General features: G+C 51.5%; 1 protein-coding gene across 1 annotated transcript in view; it reads right to left on the bottom strand.

The window, feature by feature from the left end:
- nrxn3a (neurexin 3a) overlaps positions 1-13,998 on the bottom strand; it is a gene marked incomplete at its 5' end in the record, with an annotated part of 430,723 nt that overhangs the window by 13,850 nt on the left and 402,875 nt on the right. The window contains 2 exons of the mRNA XM_079262315.1: positions 4,532-4,622; positions 6,126-6,433. Of these exons, the coding sequence (XP_079118441.1) occupies positions 4,532-4,622; positions 6,126-6,433 (399 nt within the window). The remainder of the gene's footprint in view (positions 1-4,531; positions 4,623-6,125; positions 6,434-13,998) is intronic.

Below are 13,998 nucleotides of genomic sequence, written 5' to 3'. Positions count from 1 at the left end.
CTCTGGGTCAGACCCGGCTCAGACCCGGGGTCAGACTCTGGGTCAGACCCGGCTCAGACCCGGGGTCAGACTCTGGGTCAGACCCGGCTCAGACCCGGGGTCAGACTCTGGGTCAGACTCTGGGTCAGACCCGGGGTCAGACTCTGGGTCAGACCCGGCTCAGACCCGGGGTCAGACTCTGGGTCAGACTCTGGGTCAGACCCGGGGTCAGACTCTGGGTCAGACCCGGCTCAGACCCGGCTCAGACCCGGGGTCAGACTCTGGGTCAGACCCGGCTCAGACCCGGGGTCAGACTCTGGGTCAGACCCGGCTCAGACCCGGGGTCAGACTCTGGGTCAGACCCGGCTCAGACCCGGGGTCAGACTCTGGGTCAGACCCGGCTCAGACCCGGGGTCAGACTCTGGGTCAGACCCGGGGTCAGACCCGGCTCAGACCCGGGGTCAGACTCTGGGTCAGACCCGGCTCAGACCCGGCTCAGACCCGGGGTCAGACCCGGGGTCAGACCCGGCTCAGACCCGGGGTCAGACTCTGGGTCAGACCCGGCTCAGACCCGGGGTCAGACTCTGGGTCAGACCCGGCTCAGACCCGGCTCAGACCCGGGGTCAGACCCGGGGTCAGACCCGGCTCAGACCCGGGGTCAGACTCTGGGTCAGACCCGGCTCAGACCCGGGGTCAGACTCTGGGTCAGACCCGGCTCAGACCCGGGGTCAGACCCGGCTCAGACCCGGGGTCAGACTCTGGGTCAGACTCTGGGTCAGACCCGGGGTCAGACTCTGGGTCAGACCCGGCTCAGACCCGGGGTCAGACCCGGCTCAGACCCGGGGTCAGACTCTGGGTCAGACTCTGGGTCAGACCCGGGGTCAGACTCTGGGTCAGACCCGGCTCAGACCCGGGGTCAGACTCTGGGTCAGACTCTGGGTCAGACCCGGGGTCAGACTCTGGGTCAGACCCGGCTCAGACCCGGGGTCAGACTCTGGGTCAGACCCGGGGTCAGACTCTGGGTCAGACCCGGGGTCAGACTCTGGGTCAGACCCGGCTCAGACCCGGGGTCAGACTCTGGGTCAGACCCGGCTCAGACTCTGGGTCAGACCCGGCTCAGACTCTGGGTCAGACCCGGCTCAGACCGCTCTGTGTCTCAGATCCGACAGGAACAGTATGAAGGATATCAGCTCCCAGCCTGCTAGGTCTTGTGACTCCTGACTCAGCGGAATCTCTGCATGGTAAGTCCATGTAGGTTCAGACTGTTCAGAAAGTTTTCCTAAGATGGCATAAGATGGATTTTTAGTTTCTATTTTCTTTTCACATCTATTTATTTCAGCTCTTCATCACGTCCATCCATTTTAACGACTTTGTCCAGTTCAGGGTGACGGGAAGCTAACATGAGAAAAACATGGCTGTTTCCGTTTTACCATAAAAGCAAGTTTTGGCGAACGTACTTCACGATAAAGTCAGCTGGCGTTAGCTGAACTCATCACCACAAGAGTTTTTCCTCCTAGATTCTCCCAAAGCTCAGAGAACCATTGGAAAAACTGAAAACCAAATGGTGGCAGGCTAGCCCCGCCTCTAAAGCCATACTGGCAAATCAAAATCATTTCTGCTTTTTGCAAATGATGCCTTCATTGTTCAGTACAGCAGGTTACAAACTATATGCAAACATGTAAAAGACCTGTTCATGAGATTAGCTTCGATCCCGGCTGCCATCACCAGGGCAAATATTATGAAGCAAGCGGTGCCGGTCATTAACGCCGGTGGTCCGCATGTAAACGGCGCAGCAGGATTATCTGGCGACTTTCATCCTGGAGGATGTTTTCCTGAAAGTTTGTCTTCAGAGCCTAAAAACTGTGTAGGAAACTGTGTGTTTGTGGACATAACCTGCGACCCGCTGGCAGAGCAGAAATCACTGCAACACAAAGCGCTTGTCGATTATTTTAAACAGCTGGATTTATTTTGGTCTTCTTGTTAATTGAATAAACAAACATTCCTTGTAACATTTACAGAATCTCATTGTTTTGGTTCCACCGTAGGTTACTGGACCAAGTCCAACACCAACTCCGGACCACTTGGTGGAGGGTCCTGCATGTTTTACCGTCATCCTCCTGTTTTGTTGAATGCATTTTACAACCTAAAATTTGTGTTAAATACTTGCTGCAACTGCTTCAGAAATGAACATATTAGATGTTTGTTTGCCATCCAACTAGTCCAGAACACAGTTCTAAGGTTGGAAAGTCATATAGTGTAACTTTAAAATGACATTTCCAGCACATGCGACCTCTAGTGGTCACAGGAGAAACTGTACATGAAGAGTAAGAACGTTATCGTTGTACAGAGACCTTTACACACCAATGTGATTAAAAAATTTTAAAAAATTTTGTATAATTAGGAGGTGAAATGTTAACGCTGTCCTTATGTTTTGGACAGTACAAATTCAGAGAAACTGTATTTAAAATGGTTCTGAAATAAGTCTTTTCTGGATCTCCAGCTATGATTTGAACTTGGAATTGTTGGCATAAGTCATATTCTAGAAAACCCAAATCGGTCTTTGCAGATTGGTACGGAAACTATGAGCAGCTTTTAATTCTGCCTGTTAGAAACAGATTTTTGACAAACAAATCAATAAAGTTGGTTTGCTAGGCCATATATGATTAATATTTGATATTTTTGTGCAGTTTGTGATTGAGGCAGATTGAACAGTTTACGGATGTTTAACTAGACATGAATGGGAAACCTTTCCAGTGTAAATAATCTCAGAATCCACTTTAAATGCCATCTTAGGAAATAAAATGAAAGCAGGGTAAGATTTACAACAGAGAAAAGAATCACTCCATGGCTCCTGCAGACAGACCGGATGGCCGTAGTGATGAAATAAAGACAGCGTGAGATAAAACAGACAGTTTGATGACGCTGCGACCGCAGAAATGGCTTACAACTTAAACACAGATGAAGACAAAACAACCGGTGTGATGCAGCCAGAATATGGTGATCAGAACCAATCAGAAAGCATGCAAGAAAAAGCGAATGAGCCGATTAATCAATGACTGCTTTAAAGAAATGTTAGTTTGTGGGAATTAAAAAAAATCTTTTCATGCCATCTACAAAGCATGTTCAAATGCATCTTGATGGAAGTTAGTTGTGCTGAGGAGGCAGCTCAAAGCCTCCTCTCTCTCCTCAGTTCTCCCGGTTCAGGATGAACGGATGAGTCGATGGCATGAAATGGTTTTTTTCTCTAGTCTTTATAATTGCTCTGTTGGGTACAAAGCCACATAATACTCCAGAAAAAGACAAAAATCACATTTAATCACCCAACAAAATGTCATGCCACACACGATGAGGCCAAAATAGCGGATTTGTATTTTGGTTCGATTCGACGGGCGAGTAGACGCACGAAAAGGACAAAACAACAGGAAACAGCATTAAAAAGAGCAAAATAAAATAAAGCATGCAGCTGCCAAGGTCAAAGTGATGTTCGGGTTAGAATGGCGTGAATTTCTGTGTAAACACATGATTGGATGACTGGGGCCCTGTCTGTCTTTCTTCACAAATCCCCATTTATCTCAGGCTACACGGCACCGTTTGGAACCCAGTTACACCACAGAGGTCCACATGGGGTTTGAAAAAGTTTGGGAATGACCTCTGAAAGGACGGATCAGCTGCAACTAGGTAGAAATTAGGAAGATAAACATCACAGTCGGATGTTTCCTGGCTGAATGTCAGCATTTAAACTTCTGAAAATAAACAAGAAAATTTCCCCAAATCCTTCAGAAATAATGACTTATTCATCCTAACACACGGAAACGTGCGGATCCCATCCACTCCCATCGGGAAATTCCCAAATCTTTTCAAACGGATCATCAGAAGTCAATAAACAGTTTGACTTTTTAGTATTTGGGTTTAAAAAAAAGAAGACAGAATAACAAGTACACCTAAAAGCAAAAGTGTGATTCAAAACAAGAGAAAAACTTGTACACAGAAATTCAATGATATCTGTTCTCTATCACGTGATGAAAGCAAGCCTCCCAATGTGGCCGAACCGGACACGGACGACAACAAAAACCATACGCTCATCGGCTCTAAAGACAACATTAGTTTTTAGCTGAAAACAACAACAACAGAAGATGATGGGAAATGAAACCCGGAGCTGTGAATGGAGCGAAACGTGATGCGGACGCTGAGAAGCATCGCTGCAGACAACATGCTTCACCCACATACAAATTTGGCCCTCATCCCTCTCAGCTGCCAACATTTGTATGTTATTGGTAACCATGTTAACCACTTTGAAAGACCCCATGTACAAGTGTAGCTCATCAGCCTCTAAGCTTCCTGTTGGCTAGCTAGCATGCTAACGTTCTGTGCAACCGATGATTAAGAACAGTTTTTTCAGAGTTTGTAGGAATTTTTGGGATGAACTGGCTGCTCTGGCTGTTTCATGAAGTTACACTTGGTCTCATCATGGGGTTGTGATGCTTTGAGGATTCTTCCATCCTCTGATGCAGATGGGTGGAAACACAAAAAGAGCAAGCAAATGCAAACTAACCTAGCCCACCTGCATGGTTGGTATCACACTCCTCCAGGTCTTCATCGTCACTCGAACACTCTGCAGAGGACACAATCTCATCTGGTCCATGCTTCATTTCCACGTCCAGAGCAAAGACAAAGACAAGCCAGTTAGAGGACGAACGTCTTCATTTTTATTCTCAACCCTAAAGACTCCAAAACATTGTCTCCTGTTTTAGCTCTGCTCTGTTTAGGGTTTCTGTTAACTGCCTTTCCGGTCCTGGAGATCCGTCAGCCTGCAGGTTTAAGATGCATTTCTTCACCAACACACTTCAACTCCCTGGTACATGTGATGGTGGTTAGCACTGTGGCCTCACAGCAAAAAGGTTGCTGGTTCAATCCTCGGCAGGGGCGAGGCTTGGACAGTGGCCTTTCTGTGTATGTGTGGGTTCTCTCCACGTACTTTGGTCTCTCCATTCAAAGACATGCATGTCAGGTTAACTGGTTACTCTTCGTTGCCCCTAGGAGTGAGTGGTTGTGTGTCTCTGTGTGTCCCTGCGATGGACTGGCGAGCTGTCCAGGGTGTTCCCTGCCTTTCGCCCAAAGCCTGCTGGGATAGGCTCCAGCTTCCCCGCAACCCTTCATCGGACTAAACGGTTAGGATAATGGATGGATGTGATTCAGCTCTGCAGAGGCCTGGCAATGAAACTTTCTTCTGACTCAGCTGTGCTGGTCTCCTGCATCGGTAATTTGTTTTCAAAGAGCTTAGCTTTCATCACTTCATCCGGAAAACGGAGCCAAAACACCAAAAGCCAACGGGGGATCCAGGCTGTGTCTGAATGTCCACCCTATTCCCTTCATAGTGCTCACGCCATTTTCCAGGGGTTTCCAAATGTCCAGAGAGAAAAAAGCAGTGAGCATCAATGGTCACTAGACGGGTCGATATAGACCACAATGCATTGCAGCAGGAGCTCAAAGTGACACGAACGTCAAAGCAGGTAAAAAAAAAGAAGACATATATAACTTTATATTCTGTGGAATAAAAATACAACAAAGAAAGAATGAATTTCAATATGATAAAATAAAAAGTTCATGAGTTTGGATTGGATTTGCAACAACGTTGCCACGGTGACAGTCGCTAGTCACGTGATCTGCGAGGAGGAGAAAATAGACACCTCTGTGTCTGAATTGCCAAAAAGTGACTTTTAAATACAGTGTCGTCTAATGTAGTAAATGAAGGGTGAGGTAATAGTGTGGACATTTGGACACAGCCCCAGTGGTGTGTTGTTACAAAGTTTGACTGCCCTCTAGAGGCCTGGCATGCCAACTACATCGCTTCGGTCCTGTTGGCATTTTCCCTGCAGAAACAGTTTTATTTTTTAAATACGAAAGACTAAAGTTTTTAGTGTAGTGTGGAAACATTGCATGGACAGAACCTAAAAGTTGTGGGACAGTAGATCTCCAGGACCAGACTTTTAATCCCAGTCGGCATGCAGACATGAGGTTTCAGTCTCAGCTGTCAGATGATGAGGCTGAAACGATGCGACTAGATGTGGCAGTAAAACCGGACAGATGCTGTTTGAAATAAGCAAACACGCAGCCTCCTCCGTCAGACTGCTCAGGACCCATCCTACCTGGATGGTTGAGGATGATCTGTCTTTCCGTGTGGTCGTGGTGGACATCATGGTGGTCATCTCGATGAAAGTGGTGGACATCTCTGCTGGCATTGCTGTGGTCCTGCCTGAACCTGCCCCGCTGGGCACATCGCCCACCAGCCTCACACTGCCATTGATCCTAATGTTGGGGCTGGCTTCAGCCGCCATGGTCAGCACCTTCAGCCCGTTGTAATAAAGTCCAGACAGCTGACCCTGAAAGGGTCGTCCGCGGTCGCTACCGCCGACCGCCACGGTGGCCTGGGTGTTGAAGATGGTTAGCTGTCGTCCTGGAGGAGAAATCCAGTCAGAACTTTTTGTCATTTCTGCAGTCTCCCCACAACATGACATCACATGAAGGTAACCGACTTTCATGTCACAGGAGAGGAAACCTTTTCATCACAATGGCTTCATGAAGGTTGTCATAGTAACATCCTGTCCAGCGCTCAAACCGAGACTGACCAATCAGAGAACAGCTAGCATGCTGACATATTTCAGATGATGTATCTCATTATTTATAATAGAGGGAAGACGCTTTCTAATAAATAAGAATAAAAAGAATTGTTTAAATTACAGTTTTATCATTTTATTGTTAAATACTGTATTAACAATGTTTTATTCAAATAAATAAAATTATCATAAAACAGGCGGTCAACTGTTCACAAACAAGTTACGTTCCTATGCTGCGTTCCTATGCCGTGTTCCTACCCGTGTTCCTACGCCATGTTCAGAGTACGATCCTACGCCACGTTCCTACGCCACGTTCAGAGTATGATCCTACACCACGTTCCTACGCCACGTTCAGAGTATGATCCTACGCCACGTTCCTACGCCACGTTCAGAGTATGATCCTACGCCACGTTCCTACGCCACGTTCAGAGTACGATCCTACGCCACGTTCCTACGCCACGTTCAGAGTACGATCCTACGCCACGTTCCTACGCCACGTTCAGAGTACGATCCTACGCCACGTTCCTACGCCACGTTCAGAGTATGATCCTACACCACGTTCCTACGCCACGTTCAGAGTATGATCCTACGCCACGTTCCTACGCCACGTTCAGAGTACGATCCTACGCCACGTTCCTACGCCACGTTCAGAGTATGATCCTACACCACGTTCCTACGCCACGTTCAGAGTATGATCCTACGCCACGTTCCTACGCCACGTTCAGAGTACGATCCTACGCCACGTTCCTACGCCACGTTCAGAGTACGATCCTACGCCACGTTCCTACGCCACGTTCAGAGTATGATCCTACACCACGTTCCTACGCCACGTTCAGAGTACGATCCTACACCACGTTCCTACGCCACGTTCAGAGTACGATCCTACGCCACGTTCCTACGCCACGTTCAGAGTATGATCCTACACCACGTTCCTACGCCACGTTCAGAGTACGATCCTACGCCACGTTCCTACGCCACGTTCAGAGTACGATCCTACGCCACGTTCCTACGCCACGTTCAGAGTACGAACCTACGCCACGTTCCTACGCCACGTTCAGAGTACGATCCTACGCCACGTTCCTACGCCACGTTCCTACGCCACGTTCAGAGTACGATCCTACGCCACGTTCCTACGCCACGTTCCTACGCCACATTCAGAGTACGATCCTACGCCACGTTCCTACGCCACGTTCAGAGTACGATCCTACGCCACGTTCCTACGCCACGTTCCTACGCCACGTTCAGAGTATGATCCTACACCACGTTCCTACGCCACGTTCAGAGTATGATCCTACGCCACGTTCCTACGCCACGTTCAGAGTATGATCCTACACCACGTTCCTACGCCACGTTCCTACGCCACGTTCAGAGTACGATCCTACGCCACGTTCCTACGCCACATTCAGAGTACGATCCTACGCCACGTTCCTACGCCACGTTCAGAGTATGATCCTACGCCACGTTCCTACGCCACGTTCAGAGTACGATCCTACGCCACGTTCCTACGCCACGTTCAGAGTACGATCCTACGCCACGTTCCTACGCCACGTTCCTACGCCACGTTCAGAGTACGATCCTACGCCACGTTCCTACGCCACATTCAGAGTACGATCCTACGCCACGTTCCTACGCCACGTTCAGAATACGATCCTACGCCATGTTCCTACGCCACGTTCCTACGCCACGTTCAGAGTACGATCCTACGCCACGTTCCTACGCCACGTTCAGAGTACGATCCTACGCCACGTTCCTACGCCACGTTCCTACGCCACATTCAGAGTACGATCCTACGCCACGTTCCTACGCCACGTTCAGAGTACGATCCTACGCCACGTTCCTACGCTGCATTCCTACCCACGTTCCTACGCCACGTTCAGAATACGATCCTACGCCACGTTCCTACGCCACATTCAGAGTACGATCCTACGCCACGTTCCTACGCCACGTTCAGAGTACGATCCTACGCCACGTTCCTACGCCACGTTCCTACACCACGTTCAGAGTACGATCCTACGCCACGTTCCTACGCCACGTTCCTACGCCACATTCAGAGTACGATCCTACGCCACGTTCCTACGCCACGTTCAGAGTACGATCCTACGCCACGTTCCTACGCTGCATTCCTACCCACGTTCCTACGCCACGTTCAGAATACGATCCTACGCCACGTTCCTACGCCACGTTCAGAATATGATCCTACGCCACGTTCCTACGCCACGTTCAGAGTACGATCCTACGCCACGTTCAGAGTGCGATCCTACGCCACGTTCCTACGCCACGTTCAGAGTACGATCCCACGCCACGTTCCTACGCCACGTTCAGAGTGCGATCCTACGCCACGTTCAGAGTACGATCCTACGCCACGTTCCTACGCCACATTCAGAGTACGATCCTACGCCACGTTCCTACGCCATGTTCAGAGTACCATCCTACGCCACGTTCCTACCCGCGTTCCTACGCCACGTTCCTACGCCATGTTCAGAGTACCATCCTACGCCACGTTCCTACGCCATGTTCAGAGTACCATCCTACGCCACGTTCCTACCCACGTTCCTACGCCACGTTCAGAGTATGATCCTACGCCACGTTCCTACGCCACGTTCAGAGTACGATCCTACGCCACGTTCCTACGCCACGTTCAGAGTACGATCCTACGCCACGTTCCTACGCCACGTTCCTACGCCACGTTCCTACGCCACGTTCCTACGCCACGTTCAGAGTACGATCCTACGCCACGTTCCTACGCCACATTCAGAGTACGATCCTACGCCACGTTCCTACGCCACGTTCAGAGTACGATCCTACGCCACGTTCCTACGCCACGTTCCTACGCCACGTTCAGAGTACGATCCTACGCCACGTTCCTACGCCACATTCAGAGTACGATCCTACGCCACGTTCAGAGTACGATCCTACGCCACGTTCCTACGCTGCATTCCTACCCACGTTCCTACGCCACGTTCAGAATACGATCCTACGCCACGTTCCTACGCCACGTTCAGAGTACGATCCTATGCCACGTTCCTACGCCGCATTCCTACCCACGTTCCTACGCCACGTTCAGAATACGATCCTACGCCACGTTCCTACGCCACGTTCAGAGTACGATCCTACGCCACGTTCAGAGTGCGATCCTACGCCACGTTCCTACGCCACGTTCAGAGTACGATCCTACGCCACGTTCCTACGCCACAATCAGAGTGCGATCCTACGCCACGTTCAGAGTACGATCCTACGCCACGTTCAGAGTACGATCATACGCCACGTTCCTACGCTGCATTCCAACCCACGTTCCTACGCTGCGTTCCTACACCACGTTCCTACGCCACGTTCAGAGTACGATCCTACACCACGTTCCTACGCCACGTTCAGAGTACGATCCTACGCCACGTTCCTACGCCACGTTCAGAGTATGATCCTACACCACGTTCCTACGCCACGTTCAGAGTACGATCCTACGCCACGTTCCTACGCCACGTTCAGAGTACGATCCTACGCCACGTTCCTACGCCACGTTCAGAGTACGAACCTACGCCACGTTCCTACGCCACGTTCAGAGTACGATCCTACGCCACGTTCCTACGCCACGTTCCTACGCCACGTTCAGAGTACGATCCTACGCCACGTTCCTACGCCACGTTCCTACGCCACATTCAGAGTACGATCCTACGCCACGTTCCTACGCCACGTTCAGAGTACGATCCTACGCCACGTTCCTACGCCACGTTCCTACGCCACGTTCAGAGTATGATCCTACACCACGTTCCTACGCCACGTTCAGAGTATGATCCTACGCCACGTTCCTACGCCACGTTCAGAGTATGATCCTACACCACGTTCCTACGCCACGTTCCTACGCCACGTTCAGAGTACGATCCTACGCCACGTTCCTACGCCACATTCAGAGTACGATCCTACGCCACGTTCCTACGCCACGTTCAGAGTATGATCCTACGCCACGTTCCTACGCCACGTTCAGAGTACGATCCTACGCCACGTTCCTACGCCACGTTCAGAGTACGATCCTACGCCACGTTCCTACGCCACGTTCCTACGCCACGTTCAGAGTACGATCCTACGCCACGTTCCTACGCCACATTCAGAGTACGATCCTACGCCACGTTCCTACGCCACGTTCAGAATACGATCCTACGCCATGTTCCTACGCCACGTTCCTACGCCACGTTCAGAGTACGATCCTACGCCACGTTCCTACGCCACGTTCAGAGTACGATCCTACGCCACGTTCCTACGCCACGTTCCTACGCCACATTCAGAGTACGATCCTACGCCACGTTCCTACGCCACGTTCAGAGTACGATCCTACGCCACGTTCCTACGCTGCATTCCTACCCACGTTCCTACGCCACGTTCAGAATACGATCCTACGCCACGTTCCTACGCCACATTCAGAGTACGATCCTACGCCACGTTCCTACGCCACGTTCAGAGTACGATCCTACGCCACGTTCCTACGCCACGTTCCTACACCACGTTCAGAGTACGATCCTACGCCACGTTCCTACGCCACGTTCCTACGCCACATTCAGAGTACGATCCTACGCCACGTTCCTACGCCACGTTCAGAGTACGATCCTACGCCACGTTCCTACGCTGCATTCCTACCCACGTTCCTACGCCACGTTCAGAATACGATCCTACGCCACGTTCCTACGCCACGTTCAGAATATGATCCTACGCCACGTTCCTACGCCACGTTCAGAGTACGATCCTACGCCACGTTCAGAGTGCGATCCTACGCCACGTTCCTACGCCACGTTCAGAGTACGATCCCACGCCACGTTCCTACGCCACGTTCAGAGTGCGATCCTACGCCACGTTCAGAGTACGATCCTACGCCACGTTCCTACGCCACATTCAGAGTACGATCCTACGCCACGTTCCTACGCCATGTTCAGAGTACCATCCTACGCCACGTTCCTACCCGCGTTCCTACGCCACGTTCCTACGCCATGTTCAGAGTACCATCCTACGCCACGTTCCTACGCCATGTTCAGAGTACCATCCTACGCCACGTTCCTACCCACGTTCCTACGCCACGTTCAGAGTATGATCCTACGCCACGTTCCTACGCCACGTTCAGAGTACGATCCTACGCCACGTTCCTACGCCACGTTCAGAGTACGATCCTACGCCACGTTCCTACGCCACGTTCCTACGCCACGTTCCTACGCCACGTTCCTACGCCACGTTCAGAGTACGATCCTACGCCACGTTCCTACGCCACATTCAGAGTACGATCCTACGCCACGTTCCTACGCCACGTTCAGAGTACGATCCTACGCCACGTTCCTACGCCACGTTCCTACGCCACGTTCAGAGTACGATCCTACGCCACGTTCCTACGCCACATTCAGAGTACGATCCTACGCCACGTTCAGAGTACGATCCTACGCCACGTTCCTACGCTGCATTCCTACCCACGTTCCTACGCCACGTTCAGAATACGATCCTACGCCACGTTCCTACGCCACGTTCAGAGTACGATCCTATGCCACGTTCCTACGCCGCATTCCTACCCACGTTCCTACGCCACGTTCAGAATACGATCCTACGCCACGTTCCTACGCCACGTTCAGAGTACGATCCTACGCCACGTTCAGAGTGCGATCCTACGCCACGTTCCTACGCCACGTTCAGAGTACGATCCTACGCCACGTTCCTACGCCACAATCAGAGTGCGATCCTACGCCACGTTCAGAGTACGATCCTACGCCACGTTCAGAGTACGATCATACGCCACGTTCCTACGCTGCATTCCAACCCACGTTCCTACGCTGCGTTCCTACACCACGTTCCTACGCCACGTTCAGAGTACGATCCTACGCCACGTTCCTACGCTGCATTCCTACCCACGTTCCTACTCTGCGTTCCTACACCACGTTCCTACGCCACGTTCAGAATACGATCCTACGCCACGTTCCTACGCCGTGTTCCTACACCACGTTCCTACGCCACGTTCCTACGCCACGATCCTACGCCGCGTTCCTACGCCGCGTTCCTACGCCACGTTCCTACGCCACGTTCAGAGTACGATCCTACGCCACGTTCCTACGCTGCATTCCTACCCACGTTCCTACGCTGCGTTCCTACACCACGTTCCTACGCCGCATTCCTACACCACGTTCAGAATACAATCCTACGCCACGTTCCTACGCTGCATTCCTACCCACGTTCAGAATACGATCCTACGTCACGTTCCTACGCTGCATTCCTACGCCACATTCCTACGCCACGTTCCTACGCCACGTTCCTACGCTGCATTCCTACCCACGTTCAGAATACGATCCTACGCCACGTTCCTACGCTGCATTCCTACGCCACATTCCTACGCCACGTTCAGAGTACGATCCTAGGCCACGTTCCTACGCTGCATTCCTACGCCACATTCCTACGCCACGTTCCTACGCCACGTTCAGAGTACGATCCTACGCCACGTTCCTACGCCACGTTCCTACGCCACATTCAGAGTACGATCCTACGCCACGTTCCTACGCCACGTTCCTACGCCACATTCAGAGTACGATCCTACGCCACGTTCCTATGCCACGTTCAGAGTACGATCCTACGCCACGTTCCTACGCTGCATTCCTACCCACGTTCCTACGCCACGTTCAGAATACGATCCTACGCCACGTTCCTACGCCACGTTCAGAATATGATCCTACGCCACGTTCCTACGCCACGTTCAGAGTACGATCCTACGCCACCTTCAGAGTGCGATCCTACGCCACGTTCCTACGCCACGTTCAGAGTACGATCCTACGCCACGTTCCTACGCCACGTTCAGAGTGCGATCCTACGCCACGTTCAGAGTACGATCCTACGCCACGTTCAGAGTACGATCATACGCCACGTTCCTACGCTGCATTCCTACCCACGTTCCTACGCTGCGTTCCTACACCACGTTCCTACGCCACGTTCCTACGCCACGTTCAGAGTACGATCCTACGCCACGTTCCTACGCTGCATTCCTACCCACGTTCCTACGCTGCGTTCCTACACCACGTTCCTACGCCGCATTCCTACACCACGTTCAGAATACAATCCTACGCCACGTTCCTACGCTGCATTCCTACCCACGTTCAGAATACGATCCTACGCCACGTTCCTACGCTGCATTCCTACGCCACATTCCTACGCCACGTTCCTACGCTGCATTCCTACCCACGTTCAGAATACGATCCTACGCCACGTTCCTACGCTGCATTCCTACGCCACATTCCTACGCCACGTTCAGAGTACGATCCTAGGCCACGTTCCTACGCCGCATTCCTACCCACGTTCCTACACCACATTCAGAGTACGTTCTTACGCCGCGTCCCTACGCCATGTTCCTACCCGCGTTCCTACGCCACGTTCAGAGTACGATCCTACGCCACGT

Source organism: Telmatherina bonti (assembly GCF_933228915.1).
Source record: "Telmatherina bonti genome assembly, chromosome: 22".
In the NCBI taxonomy this organism is placed as follows: Eukaryota; Metazoa; Chordata; class Actinopteri; order Atheriniformes; family Telmatherinidae; genus Telmatherina; species Telmatherina bonti.
Note: the sequence above shows the minus strand (reverse complement) of the source record. Positions and strands in the feature narration are given on the sequence as shown.